At 48.7% G+C, this 19,441-nt stretch overlaps 6 protein-coding genes across 6 annotated transcripts; 2 read left to right on the top strand and 4 right to left on the bottom strand.

Annotated features, from left to right (window-relative positions):
* Window positions 1-807: 807 nt before the first annotated feature.
* BO79DRAFT_164403 (putative ubiquitin conjugating enzyme E2) lies at window positions 808-2,726 on the bottom strand (the record flags this gene model as incomplete). The annotated part of the gene is made up of 2 exons (XM_025679198.1): window positions 808-2,273; window positions 2,334-2,726. 2 exons carry the CDS (start codon window positions 2,724-2,726, stop codon window positions 1,254-1,256), a joined length of 1,413 nt encoding a protein of 470 aa, XP_025544418.1. The 3' UTR covers window positions 808-1,253.
* A 2,002-nt stretch (window positions 2,727-4,728) lies between these two features.
* BO79DRAFT_206535 (putative GPI anchored protein) lies at window positions 4,729-5,802 on the bottom strand. Its single transcript, XM_025681994.1, has 2 exons — window positions 5,399-5,802; window positions 4,729-5,335 (listed from the first exon to the last, which is right to left on the bottom strand). The coding sequence occupies exons 1-2, from the start codon at window positions 5,462-5,464 to the stop codon at window positions 5,006-5,008; spliced, it is 396 nt and encodes a 131-aa protein (XP_025544417.1). The 5' UTR covers window positions 5,465-5,802; the 3' UTR covers window positions 4,729-5,005.
* Window positions 5,803-10,151: 4,349 nt separating this feature from the next.
* Window positions 10,152-10,922, bottom strand: BO79DRAFT_186156 (membrane magnesium transporter family protein). The gene is made up of 3 exons (XM_025680453.1): window positions 10,728-10,922; window positions 10,388-10,643; window positions 10,152-10,308 (listed from the first exon to the last, which is right to left on the bottom strand). The coding sequence occupies exons 1-3, from the start codon at window positions 10,781-10,783 to the stop codon at window positions 10,246-10,248; spliced, it is 375 nt and encodes a 124-aa protein (XP_025544416.1). The 5' UTR covers window positions 10,784-10,922; the 3' UTR covers window positions 10,152-10,245.
* A 293-nt stretch (window positions 10,923-11,215) lies between these two features.
* On the bottom strand, window positions 11,216-12,512 carry BO79DRAFT_206531 (translation elongation factor 1 subunit beta). The gene is made up of 4 exons (XM_025681993.1): window positions 12,391-12,512; window positions 12,272-12,311; window positions 11,647-12,014; window positions 11,216-11,591 (listed from the first exon to the last, which is right to left on the bottom strand). The coding sequence occupies exons 1-4, from the start codon at window positions 12,428-12,430 to the stop codon at window positions 11,362-11,364; spliced, it is 678 nt and encodes a 225-aa protein (XP_025544415.1). The 5' UTR covers window positions 12,431-12,512; the 3' UTR covers window positions 11,216-11,361.
* Window positions 12,513-12,778: 266 nt separating this feature from the next.
* On the top strand, window positions 12,779-15,381 carry hsp78 (chaperone ATPase HSP78). The gene has a single exon (XM_025681992.1). It carries the CDS (start codon window positions 12,831-12,833, stop codon window positions 15,225-15,227), a length of 2,397 nt encoding a protein of 798 aa, XP_025544414.1. The 5' UTR covers window positions 12,779-12,830; the 3' UTR covers window positions 15,228-15,381.
* A 176-nt stretch (window positions 15,382-15,557) lies between these two features.
* BO79DRAFT_267795 (MutS family protein MSH5) lies at window positions 15,558-19,331 on the top strand (the record flags this gene model as incomplete). The annotated part of the gene is made up of 17 exons (XM_025687071.1): window positions 15,558-15,906; window positions 15,958-16,050; window positions 16,108-16,483; window positions 16,536-16,935; window positions 16,986-17,063; window positions 17,111-17,146; window positions 17,219-17,573; window positions 17,631-17,727; window positions 17,776-17,865; window positions 17,915-18,104; window positions 18,157-18,191; window positions 18,244-18,325; window positions 18,383-18,494; window positions 18,545-18,746; window positions 18,807-18,845; window positions 18,915-19,053; window positions 19,127-19,331. 17 exons carry the CDS (start codon window positions 15,558-15,560, stop codon window positions 19,235-19,237), a joined length of 2,784 nt encoding a protein of 927 aa, XP_025544413.1. The 3' UTR covers window positions 19,238-19,331.
* Between the last annotated feature and the right edge of the window lie 110 nt (window positions 19,332-19,441).

Genomic DNA, 19,441 nt, shown 5'->3' with positions numbered 1-19,441 from the left:
CGCCAACCTCTCATTCCTCTGCAGTATTATGCTTTAATCGACTTAGCGTGTTGTCTTTTTTATCTTATAATTGCTGGAGGCCTTACAAGCCAAACGGTGGATCTCTTGTTCCGAGTTGATTTCAAATTAGTCCCGCGATATGGCCTCATGGAGGAAGAGCTCCAGATAACCAATTGTGGAGTATACCGGTCTTCTAGGAAGGCTTTCGGATTTAGGCACGAGCCATTTGGGGGCGGAGAAGACGAGGAGACCCAGGAGTGGAATGAGACGAGGTGTGGCTTTATCGATTGCACTGAGGGGAAGTCGGATGCGAGGGCTGCCTCGGAAAATTTGTCTATTCATCCTAGATATTTGCATAGCTCATTATTACTAAGTTGTTTGATGGTTTTTGGCACAGGCCAGTAGGTGTTACAATGTAGTCCAACTAAACATGTGATCACCATACACATTGCCCTTAGCATCATAGTTGATCCACATAGCTAGTGTCGCTCCTATTGATAGGGTGCCTAACGCGGAGCGTGCCAACTAAGTCGTATCAGCCTCTAACAGTGAACAATAGCATACGAAGTAGCAACCGCGTGCCACGGAGATCCATGAGCTGACGCAGTCCTTATTGACCAAGGACTATTATTGAGCAAGCACTGGCACTACCAGGTACTACCCAAAACATAATTCATGAAGGCTGAAGGTTGATCACGAGATTTTCTATTCTAGTTTTATCATTTTTCATGATTTCTCATGAGCTATCCAGTCATGCCTAGTATCTTAGCAAGTGAAGAATTGAGTGAAAGAAAGTAGCAACGTATTGTATTTGTTGTATTGTACTGACCCATCCAATGCATGATCGTTGGTCTTTGTGTATGGAGTATGAACACGCTATGTAGAGTTATGCCTATGCCAATGGCTATGAAAGCAGGAAAGAAGCAAGGGTACGGTACACGCCGTGAGGATATGCAAAACGGGGACAAGCTATGCCTGGTAATGTAGTAATCAATATGAAAGAAGGAGGTATCCATTTCCTTTGTCGGGGTTATTTTTTCGTTGCACGTGATGACGCTGAAGGTTGTTTTGGATGAAGTTCATTCACAATGTATTGCATGTAGTATTTGTGTTCATGAGTGGTTGCGGTTATGTTCGGTTGGGTATTAAAGGGTGGTAGCGGTATGGTATGTAGTAAGGTAGCGGAAGGGAATAGAATGAGGGTATTGAGAAGATACAGGCGTGGGTATAAGTAGCAGTGGTGATTAGTATGTCTAGAGTCTGCGAATACCGATGCGCGGTTTGGCTTTTTTACCGTTCGAGGATGAGACTTTTCGTGACCCCGTGATTGGTTTTGATAGGCGCGAGCCGGAGGAGACGGATCTCGATGCCGAGGGGGCAAGAATCGTGAGGGGATAGTTTGGATTAGACATCCGGATTGCAGGGTCGGTATCTTTTAGACCGGCCAAGGCTCGGGGATTTTCCTTGCCGTCGCCGCTGGCTCGTCGGATGAAGCCTAGCTCGGCAGGATCGGGATCGTCTTCGAAGATCTGGACATCCTCGCGTATCCGACCTGATGAGTTGATGCCTTTGTCGAGTACGGACAGCTTCGGGGACTTTCTCTGTGGAGAGTGGCCGCGCTCCGGGAGCTCGCTGGGATGATTTGCTGCGATGTTCTTCTCGGATGCGGACATGCCGCCTGTTGTTGTGTCTTCTGTGTCCATGGAGAAGGGGTCGTCTACGTCCATTGGCACGGTTAGGACGGAAAGGGGACGTTTCCCGAAAGCGTTCTTGCGGATGCTAGGTGGTGCGAGTCGGACTGGGGAAGGAGATAGGGAAGGGTCGTTCTCTTTACTGGCGTTGGTAGATGTTTCTGATTCACTGTCGGAGACGGTCGTATCAAGGGTGAGGGTATCGTGAGGTTCTTCTGGTTCCTGTGCTTCTCGTTCAATTGGTGTGCTGGGTTGATGAGATAGTGCCCGTGAGCTTGAGCTCTCTGCGGCACTCCTCCGAGTAGTTCGCTTTTTCATAGTGACTGAGGCGATTCTGGCACCCTTTCGTGGTCGTAGCGAGCGGGACAATTCTTGCTCTTCTGGGATGACTGTGTCGGAGTCTTCACCTCTCGTTTTCGCCTCGGATACCGCTGAAGCCAAGTCTGATGGAACTGGGGCGTGGATGGAGGTCATGAGTTTCGCTTGGCGGGCGAACGCATCGTAGTTCTCTTGGAGAAGTGCGCCGGCTGCGGAGTTCAGTGCGGAGTCTGGGTTGGGATATATGAGGAGGCAGGAGATTGTCTAAGAACCATGTCAGATGAGGATCAGTAATTGTCGAAGGTATATGGTAAGGATACATACGATCAAAACATCCTTCAGGGTCAAGTTGGGCTTCCAGTCCCGCTTCAGTGTATCCACGCAGACCGCACCCGTCGATTCCTCTACATTTGGATGCCATATCCTTGTCCTGAATGTGGCCTTTGGTGGACTCTTAGGATAGTCCTCCGGCATCTTCAGATGCAATCGCCATAGACCCTGCGAGTATGGTGTACCCTGTGGTCCGGCAAGGAGGGTGGTGAGCTGTGTCAAGTCGTCCCCGGCAGAGGCATCGTCGGAGGGAAAGAGATAGTTGGGAGGGAGTTCTTCGTGCAACGCTGCATGGTCCGCTGCGAGACGTCGTAGAGATGATACCTGAAGGGAAAACACGAGGATGTCAGACGATCGTCGCTCAACCGAGGAAAGGCTGATTGGCATTGGACAGCAAGGTAACTTACCATACTGGCTAATTGACGTCGACCTCAAATTTGAGGCCGAAGGTGTTGCGTTGCTAGCAGAGGCTAGGTTCGTGTGGGATCAATGGTTGTGCCGTGGTCTGTTCGTCCAGCTGCCCCTGTCGATCTAGGCGAGTGACACAGACGAAAATCCCTTTGTGGACCGTGAGAGTCGGGCAAGGCGAGAGTTGATTCGCAGCAAGGTGGATGATGATGGCTCGGTCCCGATCCGTTGCCCCCGACGGCCGCTTGTTGTTCTTTGTTTTGATGAGGTGAAGCGCTGTTAACTAGTCCACATCGGGTAAGGAAACAGCACGCGTGGATCAGTCACGTGTATTCGCGTCTGAACTGCGCGTTTTAGGAAATGTAATGAGCTGCTTACGGGATGACACCCCATAGGTTACTTATTACTTAACTATAACTAACTACTTACTTTACTGCCTGGAGCATCGAGAAGGAGCAGCAAATTCGAGCAGCGTGTTTAGCAGATGAAAACTGCCACTGTAGCATATCTGTTGGATGAAGGCAACTGACGGATCTGGCCCAACAAGGTAACAAACAAAAGGAAGAGCGCAGGATCGGTCTTGATCCCAAAGCTAGGGGCAAAACAGCTAGCTACTCTTGTTGGGGCCGTACCACCAAACATACCATCTAGCGCCGTTGACCGTTGATTATCTTCTCTTAAAGCGAACCAAGACTATCATGACTAGCTAGGTAGCTGAGCGATTGATTAAAACAAAGAAAAAAAAATGAAGGGCGCAAAGTCATGATCTAACCCGGTCCCAGTGGGCAAAAAACCTAGCCTCTCTTCCGAGTGCCGTGGCCTTGCCAACTAGACCATCTAGCCTGTCGGCACCAGCTCTAGCACAGGTAGGAAGGTAAGTTAATATATCGCTACTTTGTATCCTCAAGATGGCGACCAAAACCATGCGACCTTCAATTATCTCCTTGTATACAGCAACATCTTTCCAGAGCACTTTCAGTACCACAGCAACCTTCAGACCGTTCACCGTAGCCAAGCGCTCCACCAGATCCTCTGCTACCTACATGGCCTTCCTACCCCTCCATCATCTCCTATGTCGAGGTGCTCCAGGATCTAACCCGACATCCTCAGCAACCGCTTACTTCTACTTCCCTTCCTCTCATTCTAAAAGACGGGTAGGGTTCATTTGTAGTAGTATTCACCAGTCCCTGTATAATCTGTGGCTAGTATGAGAGGTGAAATCCTCATAAGGTATAGTCCCTTCTTCAGTTCAATAGCCATGTATAACTCGCTTGCAACCGACGAGTGGTGATAGCAGCACTAGATCTTACTACTTAATTTGCTAATGCAAGTGTTCTACTGTATAGAGTAGACTACTAACTATTTTGATGGTATGATGGCATGAGTAATAAGGAACCAAAAAAAGTAGTGGCATGCGGTAGCCTGAGTGGCGTATATCTATTACTTGCGATATTGGTAGTCTTTTAGACGTCTGAGAGTTCACCTTGTGAAGTAACATCGGCCTAAATAGCAGAGTAGAGGTCGCTGGAGTCGAACATCAGTCAGGACAAGAAGTAACTATAGAATGAATGCTTGGCGGGAGCAGAATAGTACGACAAAGCACGTGAGAGTTAACTACAACTTGGAAACGCGGCCGTTTAAGAGCCTCTATAACGGTTGGTTTCGAAATTACACATTTTGATTAGTCTCTTTCAGGGTGGCGCAAGACTTGTCAATGTATTAGATCTGGGGTTGTGGATAGGCTCAAGCCCATGCCATGAACGGTAGGTCCCACAACTGACTTGCGATGGTATCTATGTTTAAGCCTCTAGTCAATTGCTTTTAACCCCTTCGAATTAAGCTCTCACTACTCCAGTCTTACAAGTGGTTGGATCTAAAATGAAAGGGGCGGTCTCGGCATTCCAGAAAATCCCTGTGTAATGTGTGTATTTACCATGTCTTCATTAAACGATTAAAAATTACTAGAGAAATGAAATCTTATGTGCGCCGCAGTTATGAATCTCTGGTGAACACGCGGTGAACCTTTGAAAGGAAGATCCAAAGAAATAAAAGCCTTCCCAGCAATGTTACATATGTCAGAAGAAAGAAAACCGCAGAACATCCATCCCCTTTGATTTCATAGCGCCTGACCCTTGCGGCTTAGAATGGATGGAAGGTTCGATCGCCATGGGTATCTGCTGTTCCCCACCAGAGTGGAGTGTGTGACGGTCGAGACTCAACTCCCTCTAAGGGCAAGGAAGACCACTTGTGCTCTTCATTTACAGAAAAGCGGCAAGGGCAGCACCAGCCACGACGGAAAGACCGACGGGGCCAGCGGTGGCGAGGGGAACACCAGCGCCGGAAGAGGTGCTGGAGCTGGAGCTGGAGCCGCTCTTGGAGGACGAGTCGCTGGTGGAGGTGGAAGAGTCGGAGCTGGAGGTCTTGGTGGAGGTCTTGGTGGAAGTAGAAGCAGAGGCGCTGGCCGACTTCGCGAAGGAAGAGGGAACACCGCTAGATCCAATAAGAGCGCTGGAAGCACCAGCGGGCAGAGAGCCCTGAGTGGGGATGACAGGGGAAGAGGTGACAGCAGCGGAGGGCTGACCCTGGGGCTGTGGTTGTGTGTTAGCAATCGATCAAGCATAAGACGAGTGTAGGACTAGAGGGCTTCTTACCACAGCGACGGAGGACTGAGCAGCGGCGAGAGCCGAGAAAGCGACGAGGAGGATGGAAGAACGCATCTTGCTAGCGAGTGATATCGAGATCTGAGTGCTCGGGTGGTAGATTGAAGTGGATCGTGCGAAGGCGATCGATAGACTAGCGAGTGTCTTTGAAGTGAAGAGGCGAAGCGAAAGTTGTTGAGGTTCGTGGAACGACCGTAGGGGATACTTTATATCACTTGAGGAAGAAGGGAAAGGGACGCAGTGGTTGACAGGCGCAGGGGCATCCTTTAAATAGAGTAAAGCAGGGGGAGTGGAAAGAGGGAAGTCGAGCCCCAAAAAATAATAATAATAAAATTAGGAATTAAAAAAAGAAAATCAAAAGTGAGACCAAAAGCAATTGCAGCACACAAGAGGTGCCATTCATCCCTCAGCAATCTCCATCAGCCCTGTCTGCACACCTTTCACAACCTCCTCGTCTACACTCTACACTCCTAGTGGCAATGGAGGGAAAAGGGACCCACCGGGCGAAGGGCAGCATCAGCAGCTCGGTCCGCGTCTCGCATTTTCTGGATGAGTCTGAGTCGCTGCCCGTGGCTGAGAGGGCGGGACGAGCCAGCATCGAGCGTGCAGGACGATGCTGGAAAGACCAATGCCAAGGCGTACTGGAGAGTAAACAATCATCAGATGGCGCAACTCAAGTGCCCCAAGACGGGCCACTAGTCCAGTTAGTCAGCATTCTGAATGGTCTCCTCCGCAAGAGGGTTGCGTATACCTCTGCTCTGTTTTGCTATTTTTGGGGAGGCCATCGGAACACAGCGTCAGCTGCCGCGATCCACTCCTGCTGAGGGCGCCCCGCCCAATGATGGTCGTGTCCTATAGATCTACACGCCTGGAGCCACCGCGGTTGGTTCGAATAATGTGAATGCAACCTGGGTTCAAATCTCGCCCTTGACCGAAGTGGGAATGGAAGCAATTAATGATGGGGGTGGGAGAAAAGCAAAGAAAAATTGGGAAAGCCCCAGTCTCTCAATCTGTTTGTTGTTGTTGTCTCTCTTGTTACATCTGTTTTGAGTTTAATGGGTCACTGATCAAATTTCTATTAAGGGATATCTCCTGGACATGATACTCATTCTAACCTTGTTTTGAAGGTTTCAAGCCTAGACTCAAGGGAGCAAGTGGTACAAAATATCTACTCAACAAGTACGTCAATCAAAACTACAGAGAAGAATAAACGTTGGACAGTCACAGCACCACTGAAGGGGCGGGCCTTCACCCTTCCCACTAAATCTTTAGATTACCGGAGTCACCCATCCTTAGGGCCGCTCTGGTATGCGCACCACCGGCCCGCATGGACCAGCCAATTTGGCAAATTGCAGAAAAAAAAAAGGCAAAAGAGACTATTCAGGTCCTAACATACGAAGCATGCCTGCCACCGCATGAATGCCTTGTCCTATCCTGTCTTGTCTTTCCCAGCCACGCATTCAAAGCTTGTCATACGAGGCAGTACATCCGACCAGTCTAGCCTTTCATAGCCGTCAGGCACGCCACTCCGAAGAAGAACAACAACTGACGGGTTCGACCGACAGACAAGCTGGTGATTTGGAAGATACTGTAGCAACGGCAATGCTTAACCGATAGCAAGCCTCATTTACTCCCACGTCCTGCTTGTCCACGTAACAAACCACCTAAAGACGCATCATCCATCCATCCCAACCCTCACAATCGATACCTGACGTAAGATCATGACGAGCCCTTCGGCACCACCACACAATAGAACTTGATTCGACCCCTGCATGGCTCATAAGAACTTCTACGCACCTTTCATTCTCGGTCTCCTTCCGGAGTAGAGCCGATCCGGAAAAATAATTAACATCAACCATAAATAAGAGAAAGGACAGAACTAGTTAGTAAATAGTATAGTTGACCTGCAAGATGCCAAGAACACAGTTGCTGTCTGGTCTTGTTCCTACATGAGCAAAGCGTACGTATGCAACCGATGCGAGGTGTGCATGGACTTGGGAAGTGTCGATCAATCCTTTTCTTTATTATTTATTTCCTTTCTTCTTTTACTTTTTCTTCTTTCATATTAACTTTTCCCCGGCCCTCCTCCATTTAAGACATAGCACTAGGCCAGACCAGTCTACCGTAAGGTACGGCGGTATCAGGGGTCTCAAATCTCCGGCCTCCAAGAGGGTCGGATACGGACATTTTACTTAATTACCACCCGCGTGATGCAAGGGAAATACTGTAGGGCTTCGCACACGTACTCCATACCTATCAACTGGGCAATAATGAACACACTGAATTCATACTCGATTCAACTCTCTACCTCCCTCCCTCGTCCAGGGATGAACATGACGCATGGCAGGGCACAAGGGTTAAAAGATGGGAAACATCCCCGTAGTATCTAGGCGAGGCTAAGAATTCTCTCTAACCCTGCCAATGCTCAACCGCCCCTCTCTCCATCCCGCCCTTGTCTCAATCTCAACCCTCGGACGCCATCTCTCCATTTTCCCCCGTTAATTCGGTCGAGATTGAGACCCTCCACTCCAATTGGTGGGGGCGCCACCCAAATTGAGCATTGAGTAAATACTGCTACTAATTTATAATGAGAAATCAATCAATAAGTAGTAGATGGCGCCAGCCTTTGAACTGAGATGTCCTTTCGGTGAAAACTCACATACACGTTACATAACAGGGTCCATGGTCCGGAGTTTTATTTTCTTTGTGGTCGCTAAAATTGCCTGTCTTTACCCCCGTGAAGGCAGGGGAAAAGAAGAAACAAAAGAAAAAAGACCTATCGTTCTCGGGGTTACGGGGTAAGGCTGGTAGCGGTGGTTTTGGGTTACGTTGCTTTTCCTCATTATTGACTATTATTGCCCACCAATTCCCCCGTCTTTAGACTAAATAGACTAAATAGACCTAGACTGAGCAGAGTAAAATGCTACGGAAGTACTTAGAAAAGGACTTGTCATTCACATGCTTGCACCTATAGATACCTACTACTACTAATAGATCTTCGTATTCATACCCACTTGGAGCATCCATCATCTCCATGCCCGTTGTTATTTCCATGTCCATTGAATAATGCCTCACTAATCACTTTTGGATATTGATCCTACCCAAACAATCTGAACCACTTCAGAGGAGTACTTACGTCTACCCTCCATGTCACCGTGATATGTCTTACATTCAAACCAGTCAGAAGGCCTAACCTGTGTGCCGTTGTGTTGTCCGTGTCTTGCTTTAGACATGCGCTTGTTTCTCTTCCTTCCCAACTAATCAACCCATCAACTTACCCCACCATCTCCTTCCTCGTTTACGAACTGCTAATTCAAGTAAATTCCCCCTATTGGATATGTTCTTGACTTCCCGTCTTGGACGACTCAATTAGCTGGTATAAGCCAAGACGGGCTGAGGGTTTGCGACACAGCACCTTAAATAGAACCGAATGGAAAGTCCAAAATTGAGAACTGGGGTGTGTCAGGCAAGAGGGGTCCGAATTGCCTCAACCACTTTCCAGAATTATCATGATGAGCATACCGCTGCGATGGATGATTGACCACACTATAAAATGCATGTTGAATATCATTCGCCCACTAACAATTCAATGATCTACTGACTCTTGCGTGGCCTGTCTCTTGTCACCTGCAGGACTAACCCGGATGGATGACTGAACTAAGAAAGTGAAGGCCGATGACACCTGCCATGAATTTGAAGACAACTTCCTGCTTTTACTCAATACCTGCTGTGTCCAGTTATCGCAGACTGCACAACTAATTACTTACCCTACCAGCAAGCAACATTAACATAGCATCATCTGTCAACTGTGTCTACACCGAGTACACTCCCCCATTGTCCTGCCGCGTCATCCCGCGCAAACTCCTATTGAAATGGGAAGGGGAGAACCTAAAGTCTACAATATCCAACTCCGGACATAATTCCCGAACCCATCATTGAAAACGCTCAAGAGATGACGATGTTGATGACAATATCGATGGATGGACGCGTCGACATGTACACGACTACTTCACACACACGCTTTTACTTACATACCATCTTCCTGTGCCGTGCAGCGCAGCGCAAGCTCATGAATGATTGAATGCATACATCGTTGGCACTCCATCCATCACACCCACTTACTTCTCTTGGGCTCCGGGGCTAGACCGAGCCGTTCGCCGGACGGACAACATTCCAATCAACGTGACGGATAATGGTCCGCGGAAGCCGGGGCCGCGAAGAACGCTGTTAATCTTACGGAAGAATTCTCCATGGCAGGGTTGGATATGTTGGATGTCAGTGATGGATGTGATGGTGGTATACGCGTTGCAGGTGGGTATTGGGCGTTGCGTGGGCGGTTCTGGACTATCCCACTTTCTTGCCCATGGCGTAGAGCATATCTGCAGGTAGGTAGGACTGTAGAGCTTGAGGCATTTGTAGTCACAGTCAAGACTGGTGTGTGAGTGGTAACACCTACCCCACTAAGTTTCTGTTCAAGTCAGCATCTTGTTAGCTTCCACCACTTTCCGTCGCTGCTCTACAACAGCTTGATTGAACCAGCCATAGATGCTCAGAGACTATACTACACTCGCCCTTATAGCATCCTGATATACCACATTTATACCGGTAGATCACTAAACCGAACAAGCACATGGCTTGATATCAAGTCCTTTGAACCCACAAACACCCAATCGAGTACACACCAAGACAAACCATCATAAACAATCATATCAAATCAATCAAAGATCTTTTTCATTCCAAATCCCATCAATTTATCAATCACAAACGTAAAACTATAATACACCCTTCCCACACCCAATAAACCCAACCAACCAACCAACCAACCCAATCCCCTCAACTCATTCCTTACCAGGAACAGGAACCTCCCCCTTCATCCAATCCGCAAACTCCTTTCTCTTCGCCTAGAACCCCAACACATCAGCATAAGCTCAATACCCCCAATCCTCCAGACATCGAAAAAAAGGGTAGGGTCAAACTCACCCTAACATCCCAAAACCCATACCGTTCCTCCAACCTCCGATACGGATTCCTCCCACCACCCTCGCGCTCAATCTGACCCGCCCATTCACTCCAACTGATCGGCTTGAGCTTTTCTGCGCCGAGGACAAGTCCCGCCGAGACGAGGACTAGTGATGCGAGGGCTTCGATGACGATGTCGAGCGGAAGGGCGGTGCCGCCGCTTGCTGTGCTTGCGGTGTTGCTGTACAGGATGGTGTGTTCGTGGGCGGAGTAGCCTCTATAGTATTTATACGTATGTCTTGTTAGTGATCTGATATAATGTGGTGTAATGTGGAGGGATCAATGTAAGTGTTCAACGTACGCATGGGCGAGCAGGACGAGGCCGAAGAGTGTGATAATGCGGGAGATGAATCCCATCTTTGTTTTCTTTCTTCAGTAACTAATCTTGTTGAGATGATTCAGAAGTAATGGGTATTAGGAAAGGTATTAGATTCGGAGTGGTGGACGGGGACTGTGGTCGAGATTGGCTCGCTCGTGAGCTTTGGGTGTCCGGCCGGTCTATCAGTAGCAGCTTACCTAGTTGGTGGTAGTTAGCTAGCTGTATGTAGTAATCTGCGCAACTGAGTTCTACGGTAGACCTATGGAACCTCTTCTGCACTTGGCAAAGAATTTCAGGTCCGGATTGACCGGCCACTCCCCCGCCAAAGGCCCAACCAGGTTTTGATTGAATTGGGCAGCATTTCATTTGTTCAGGTCATCCCACTTGGTGTGGTTTCAACTATTAGGAGGGGTAAAGCTACTAATCTACGAAATTATCGGCTACATCTGCACCAGTAGTGTATTAATTGGGTATTTTTGATTTTTGGTATTCGTTATGCCGAGGGGTGTCCCCAGTCGGCTTGGGTTATTCAAGTTCATGACAGTATATTTCCGTGGGATAGCATAAGAAAATCCATCATCACGCCATTTATCTTCATCATTAAACAACGTTCCGCTTACAGCTTCTGCATGGCAGCAACATCGGTGGACTGGACGTGGTCCTCGTCCTCCTCGATCTGAGCCTGGAGCTCGTCGAGGGAGACCTTCTCGTCCTCGACGACAAGGTTGATCTGGAGCTTCTTGATACCGAAACCAACGGTAACGAACTTGGAGGCACCCCAGACGAGACCGTCGATCTCAATGGCACGGACGTTGGCCTCCATCTCCTCAAGGTTGGTCTCATCATCTGTGACTGGTTAGAATCATACACAATTAATGCGATATATGGAGATAAAACATACCCCAGGGCTTAACCTCGAGAGTCACCAGAGACTTGGCAACGGGCTTGGGCTTGGCCTCCTTCTTCTTGCGGTACTCAGCAAGGCGAGCCTCACGCTCCTTGACGACCTCCGGGTCCTCCTCCTCCTCATCGGAGCCGAAGAGGTCCATGTCGTCGTCGTCGTTGGCAGCCTTGGGGTTGGTGGGCAGCTCAGTGGACTCAGGGCCGTAGGCAGTGTAGGGCTTGGAGGCATCGCCGGGGAGGGAGGCGTGCTCAGCCTCGAAAGAGGCGATGTTCTTGTACCAGCGAGCAGCGTGGGGGTACTTCTCGGCGTCAGGGGCACCGGAGAAGGCCTTGAAGGTCACGACATCGGCCTGGGAGGGAGCATCGCTATATTCCAGTTAGCTTTGTGCCACCATCATCGCTAGCGAAGGTATTCATGAATGACGGAAAACAGAAAGCAAAGAAGAATTTTTCCAAGTAATCAGAAGCGCGATTTCTCGCATTGTGTTTAATCTTGCAGCGGGGTCTTAAGCCGCCTCATAAACACGGACCAATTTCTTTTCATCATGCAAACAAGGAAGAATCTTTCAAAAGGCACCAATGCAAAAGGGGAGGGGGGAAGGATCCCTAAAGGTGTGCCTTACCCAACAATGTAGCTCCTGGTAGCCAGGTAGTTGTTGGCAACTGAGGGGTACCATTAGTTACTGCTGAGAGCAGATTGGAAAGGGAAATGATGAAAAAGAAAGGGAAAGTGAGAACATACGGGTAAGGCCGGCTTCGGAGGCAAGATCAGTGAAACCCATTGTGAATGTGTGTTTGGGGGATGTGTGTGGTGAGTAGAAGGAAAGGAGAAGAAAAGGAGGAATAAATAGGAGGGGAAAGGTGTTCTGAAGTATTTTTTCAGCGGAGGGTCCGAGTAGTGAAATTTTTCGGCGGCACCAACTGAGCCCCTCATTCCGGCCGGTCATGTGACCCCACGGTGACGGAGCTAGCTGGCCCTTTTGGGGGAGCTTCCGCCACTCATCGTTCGCCGTGCGGTGGAGCCTTCGAGAAGCCTCGCGACGCCTGAGAGGCAATCGGCTGGCCGCCTGTCCCGGCGAGGTATATAGGTCTCCCCAGCTATATCGGGAGCTGGTCTGAAGATCTGCAGTGTTGTACCTTTTGCTTTCACACCCAACTGTGCACACGGTCGGCTGTTTGGTCATGTCGTCAAGGTTACAACTCGCTCGGGGTCGACTTCTCCGACCATCCTCCCTACCGTCATCGAACCGCCTTCTTCAACCTTCTCAGGCATTGCGTCTAGTTGTGCCCACCCGGATCACGAATGTCGCCCGGCTCCCGTCCGTCTTGCCTGTACGCACTTATGCCAATGGTCGCCCTCATCCTCCCGGAGGTACCCATCGCATGAACCTTGGTGGTGAACCAGAAAAGTCAGCCTTGGAACAATTCGGTGTCGACCTCACAGCCAGGGCTAAGGCAGGCAAGTTGGACCCGGTCATTGGACGTGATGCCGAAATCCATCGCACCATCCAGGTTCTCTCCAGACGAACGAAAAACAATCCCGTCTTGATCGGAGCTGCGGGTACCGGAAAGACTGCTGTCTTGGAGGGTTTGGCGCAGAGAATTGTTCAAGGAGACGTTCCCGAGAGCATTAAGGACAAACGTGTTATTTCTCTGGATCTGGGGTCTCTCATTGCTGGTGCTAAATTCAGAGGTGACTTCGAAGAACGGTTGAAATCTGTCCTCAAGGAGGTCGAGGATGCGCAAGGGGGTGTGATCCTTTTCATTGATGAGCTTCATACCTTGCTTGGCTTGGGAAAGGCCGAAGGCAGTATCGACGCCAGCAACCTCTTGAAACCGGCATTGTCTCGCGGTGAGCTGCAATGCTGCGGTGCTACGACTTTGAACGAATACAGATTGATTGAGAAGGACGTGGCTTTGGCTAGACGATTCCAGCCTATACAGGTCGGGGAGCCCTCGGTTGCCGCTACCATATCCATCTTGCGTGGTATCAAGAACAAGTATGAAGTGCACCATGGTGTTCGAATCACGGATGGTGCTTTGGTGGCGGCAGCAACTTACAGCAACCGATACATCACCGACCGATTCCTTCCCGACAAGGCTATCGATCTGGTCGACGAAGCGGCGTCCGCCTTACGACTACAGCAGGAGTCAAAGCCCGATGTGATCAGAGAGCTTGATCGTGATATTACTACCATTCAAATTGAGCTGGAGTCACTTCGCAAGGAGACCGATGTCAGTAGCCGCGAAAGAAGAGACAAACTACAGGAAGATCTGAAGGTTAAACAAGAAGAAGCGAGAAAATTGACCGAGGTATGGGAGAAGGAGAAATCGGAAATCGAAGAGCTCAAGCGTGCCAAAGAGGAGCTGGAGCGTGCTCGCTTCGAGTTGGAGAAAGCTCAAAGAGAAGGAGACTTTGCAAAGGCGGGTGAACTGAGATATGCCACCATTCCTACTCTCGAAGCCAAACTTCCCAAAGAAGGTGAAGAGCAAGCCACAAAGGCCCAGACTAGTCTCATTCACGACTCCGTCACCGCCGATGATATTGGAAACGTGGTCTCTCGGACTACAGGTATACCTGTCAACAAGCTAATGGCCGGTGAGGTGGAGAAGCTCATCAAAATGGAAGACACTCTACGTCAATCCGTTCGTGGTCAGGACGAGGCTCTTTCGGCAGTCGCAAATGCAGTCCGCATGCAAAGAGCAGGGCTTAGCGGCGAAAACCGACCCCTCGCCTCGTTCATGTTCCTCGGTCCTACGGGTGTTGGCAAGACAGAGCTCTGCAAGAAGATGGCCGAGTTCCTGTTCTCTACGGAGACGGCTGTTGTTCGGTTCGACATGAGCGAATTCCAAGAAAAGCACACTATTAGTCGCTTGATCGGCTCTCCGGCCGGCTACGTTGGATACGATGACGCCGGTCAACTCACAGAGGCCGTGAGGAGGAAGCCCTACGCGGTTTTGCTATTTGATGAGTTCGAGAAGGCGCATCGCGACATCTCTGCCTTGCTCTTGCAAGTCCTAGATGAAGGGTTCCTCACGGATTCTCAGGGCCACAAGGTTGACTTCAGGAATACTCTCATTGTTCTAACATCGAACCTCGGTGCCGACATTCTTGTAGGCGCCGATCCTTTGCACCCCTACAAGGAAGGTGGTGAGAACGAGCTTGCGCCTGAAACCAAAAAGTCGGTTATGGATGTTGTACAATCGGCCTATCCGCCGGAGTTCCTCAACCGTATCGACGAATTCATCATTTTCAAGAGGTTGTCCCGCGACGCTCTGAGGGATATTGTCGATATCAGAGTGAAGGAGCTGCAATCACGTCTCGACGACCGCCGAATGATTCTGAAGGTTGATGACGAGATCAAAGACTGGCTTTGTGAGAAGGGATACGATCCCAAATACGGAGCCCGGCCCCTTAACCGCTTGATCGCCAAAGAAATCGGCAACAAGCTGGCTGATAAGATCATTCGCGGCGAAGTCACTTCTGGGCAAACTGCTCGTGTCACGTTCAATGCCGATAAGAGTGGGCTTGCAGTAGCAGCAGAAGCTCCGGTGACGACAGAAACTGAAAGTTCCTAAGACTCATTACGCACTTTGCTCTTTCTTATATTTGGGTATTCGGCGCTATTGTCTGGAAAAGGTGCTAAGATGATGACCTTGTATGACTTGATCTCTACTCTTACTCATGTATCATAGCATAATCAGTGTATCATAAGTGACGACTAAATTGTACATATTTACTAAAGAATTTCCATTCCGTTATTTCCTCGGTGTTGTAAATTTTCAGGGCTGTCACTTGATCTGGTAAAGTCATGCCGCTTTGAAGGCGTGTTCTCCCATGTCCCGCGCCTCATAGGATGAACCTCCTAGCAGACACTTGCTCAGTCTGAAAGCAGTCACCCATGCATTATGGAGCCACGAACGAAAAGAAAGCGTACGACACATCCCCGACATGTCGACTCTTTCAATCTCTCGTCCAATCATGACGACTTTCCACGACCGATGACTTCAGGCAACTTGCCTCCCACTTCACAAGAGACACTAAGAGCAAGAACACTTACCTCTACCAATGCTGAGCAGTTTCGATCTGGTGGTGCCATGTTTGAGTACTCCATCGATGATGAGCTTGAACAAGTTATAGTGGCAGTGGATATGAGAGATTCGGGAACTGTCGGATGTTCCTACTATTCAGCACTGGAAGAGACACTATACCTCCTAGGCGATCTACGCCACTCCAGTAAGGATATGATCGACAGTTGTTTGTCTGACCTTCCCTGTTCTCATGCTTCGGCGACTAACGAATCTGAAGTGGTCCTCCAGACGAAGCCTACTGTACTCTTGATATCTCCCCGTGTGGATCCAAACAACCTCCAAGAAAGACCATGGGATGAACAAATTAGCAGTTAGCGGAGCATAGTTTTGCTGTTTTATTAGAATTGGACATCTCTGATATTTACAGATACACACTCCTATGTCCCCTACCAACTTGACGTCCGTCCATCGCAAGAATTCAACTATTCCAATGCAAAGAACAAACTGATTGCTTTAGAAATATCTTCAAGACATGAGCATCGCATCAAGTTCTTCGTGCCACACAGTGGGTTAGTTGACGGTGAACAATTAGATACTGAGAATCTGGACCTCACATTGCAGGAAGGCAAGCTTCTGCATGTGTCCGGCTCCATCGATATGGAAAATACAGTGACGATTGGATGTGCTGGTGCCATACTCGCTTATCTACAAAGGCGTCGAGCTTCCATGTCGATATTAAACGAGGGAGCCTCTAGAATCTTCAGAGTTTCATCCGTGGAAATGTTCACTCTAAGCGGAACTATGTAAGTCTTCATCTTCTTTGAAACAGTGAGGCATTTGTTTACAGCGGATTAGGTTTGTCAACGGTAGAACCTTACTTTCGCTCCAAATTATGGAATCTGAATCTCATCCCAGCATGGTGAATCAGGGCCCAGGAAGAAAGTCAACGTCATCAAAGGAAGGGCTTTCAGTTTATGGTCTCTTCCAGCGCTTTGCATCTACACCACAGGGAAGAAACAAACTAAAGCAGATGTTTCTCCGACCGAGCGTGGAACTTGACGTTATCAATGAGCGAAATTCCTTCATCAGTGTGTATCATAGGGCTGACAACTTTAATCCATTGGACAAGCTGGTCAGGGGCTTGAAGCACATTAAGAACCTCCAATACGCGATGATCAACCTTCGAAAAGGCATCAGTACCGGAAGCGGGAAGATTACGGGGTTCAAGGCGACTGTGTGGGCTACTTTACTGGCCGTATGTCATGGCATTCTCATTGTGGTGATGTCCGGCTAATATGGCATAAGTTTGCTTTCTATGGAATTGACATCCAAGACGCTTTACGAGAGACTTCGAATGGTGCTAATTTGGCTCTACATAACAAGGTCCTCATCGGATTCGCTCACTCGAAAGTCGTCTAACCATGTTGCAGGCGCTACGTGCTTTCGAGGCAGCTCAATTGTACAAAGTCGGAAGAATGATACAAGAAATAGTAAGTACAATACTCTTCACCGAAATCAACCGATTCTGACTATATCAGGTCGACATTGATAGCTCAGAGGAACAGGGCAGAACCGTTGTGAAACCTGGAATAGACAGGGAGTTGGATCGCATAAAGGACAGGTATGACGGTATGAATAGTCTTTTGAAGCAGGTTGCGATAGAGATAGCGACGACCATTCCCGAGAGCTACGACATAGATGTCAATGTCATTTACTTCCCGCAACTCGGTTTCAACATTGCGATTCCTCTCAATGAGGCGGGAGACGCCGCTTACAGGGGCGCCGAAGACGAGTGGGAACTCATGTTCTTCACAGAAAACAGAGCTTATTTCAAGGACTTCAGGATGAGGGAGATTGATGAGAAATTAGGTGACATCTATGGCATAATCTGTGGTTTGTCTTCGGTTTTCGATGCGCTATTGTGGTCAATGCAGCTGACAGTCTTATTAGAGAAGGAGATCGAGATAGTTTATGATCTCGCGCAAAGGGTACTTCAATATGAGACGGTGCTTTTGGAAGCATCAGATATATGTGGGCAAATAGACAGGTAAAAGATGGATGCCGACGATTGACAAGATTATCTTACCTGTGACAGTCTTCTTGCAATGGCTCAAGCGGCTAGCTTTTACAAGTTGGTGCGCCCTAAGATGGTGGAAGGAGATGTTATCAAGATCAGAGGCGGCAGGTAAGACAATTGGCGCGTTAGCATGGCCAGAGAGCTAATACAAGGGTAGACACATCCTACAGGAGCTTACGGTTTCGTCTTATGTGCCCAATAATACCTTCTTGGTTGGTAGAAGGACACAGGGAGAGCCGTTGGGGTCTCTTCATTTGACATCCAACCCACACGAAAGTGACTATGGACCAAGCATGCTACTACTTACAGGGCCGAATTATTCTGGGAAGAGCGTATACATGAAGCAGGTGAGCTCCTTCCCCGGCATCCATTAATACTAGCTAATGAAGTGCTATGCAGGTAGCTCTCATTGTCTACCTAGCGCAGGTGGGAAGGTATGTAACGCCTAGTTCGAACGATTCAAGGCTCTTATACTCAACGGTATAGCTTTGTGCCAGCTGAAAGTGCAGAGCTTGGAATCGTTGACAAAATCCTGGTCAAGTCAAACACTCAAGATAGCGTCTCCCAGGTAAGCTGGTGAGTCGACTACTATACTGAGAAATCTAACTTGCGTCACGTAATTCAGATACAAAGTACCTTCATGAACGATCTGCAGCAGCTATCCTTTGACCTGAAGCAGGTAACCGGCCGTAGTCTGCTGTTGATAGATGAATTCGGCAAAGGCACCAATGAGAATGGTTCGTATACCTGCATGCCCGAATAAACAGCTAGAACCTAACACTCTTAGACGGCATCGGACTGGCATGTGGAGTCCTCGAACATTTACTAAACCGCGAAGATGCTCCCAAAGTCATAGCTGCAACACACTTTCATGAGATTCTCGCGAACGGTTATCTCAAACCTAGACCGCGGTTACAACTCGGCCACATGGAGGTCCGTGTGCATGAAGAACCCGGTGAGGCTGAAGACCAGATCACCTATCTCTATAAGTAAAGCGCCAACACTCGCACGACAATCATAAGCAGGAGAGACTAAGACGCATGGCATAGTTTCCGCCTAGGACGAAGCGATCAAAGCTTTGGGACAATGTGCGTTCTGGAAGATTCAAGGATTCAGATTTATGCTCTAAGTGTATGCTCTAACTGAGCACAATACAGATGCGCCGCGATGAATGGTATCAGTCAGGAAATTGTCGATCGAGCAGACGAAATTGCCTCACTATCTGCTCGTGGTGAAAATCTTATTGCCGCTTGCGCTGTCCTTTCGGCTCAAGAGACGCAGGCTCTGGATGATGCAGTAGGATATACTTGTCTATCTATTTCTGGTCCCCCGGTTGAGAAACGACAAGGCTAACTAGTTTTGCTTCCAGGACAAATTAGCGAGGGAGTTCTTGTCATTGGATTTGTCTGCGCCTTGTGATGTTGAGTTGATGAGGGATAGGCTGGAGAAATTGTTCGACGGATCTGGTGCGGATTCTTGACTGCCAGCCGAGATTATATATCCCATCACCCGAACGATTAATGGTCCACGTCAACAACTGTTACCGGCACAGACTACTAACAGCTACTTATGAATTAAGCACCAATGGTACTAATAGTACCTGCGTGGACTATCCGGGGCTTTCATGGCCTTCTTGAATTCAATGTTTTATGCTACGGCCAGTCTACTTTACTAGTGGAAGCTG

The sequence above is a fragment of the Aspergillus costaricaensis genome (assembly GCF_003184835.1).
Source record: "Aspergillus costaricaensis CBS 115574 unplaced genomic scaffold BO79scaffold_2, whole genome shotgun sequence".
In the NCBI taxonomy this organism is placed as follows: Eukaryota; Fungi; Ascomycota; class Eurotiomycetes; order Eurotiales; family Aspergillaceae; genus Aspergillus; species Aspergillus costaricensis.
Note: the sequence above shows the minus strand (reverse complement) of the source record. Positions and strands in the feature narration are given on the sequence as shown.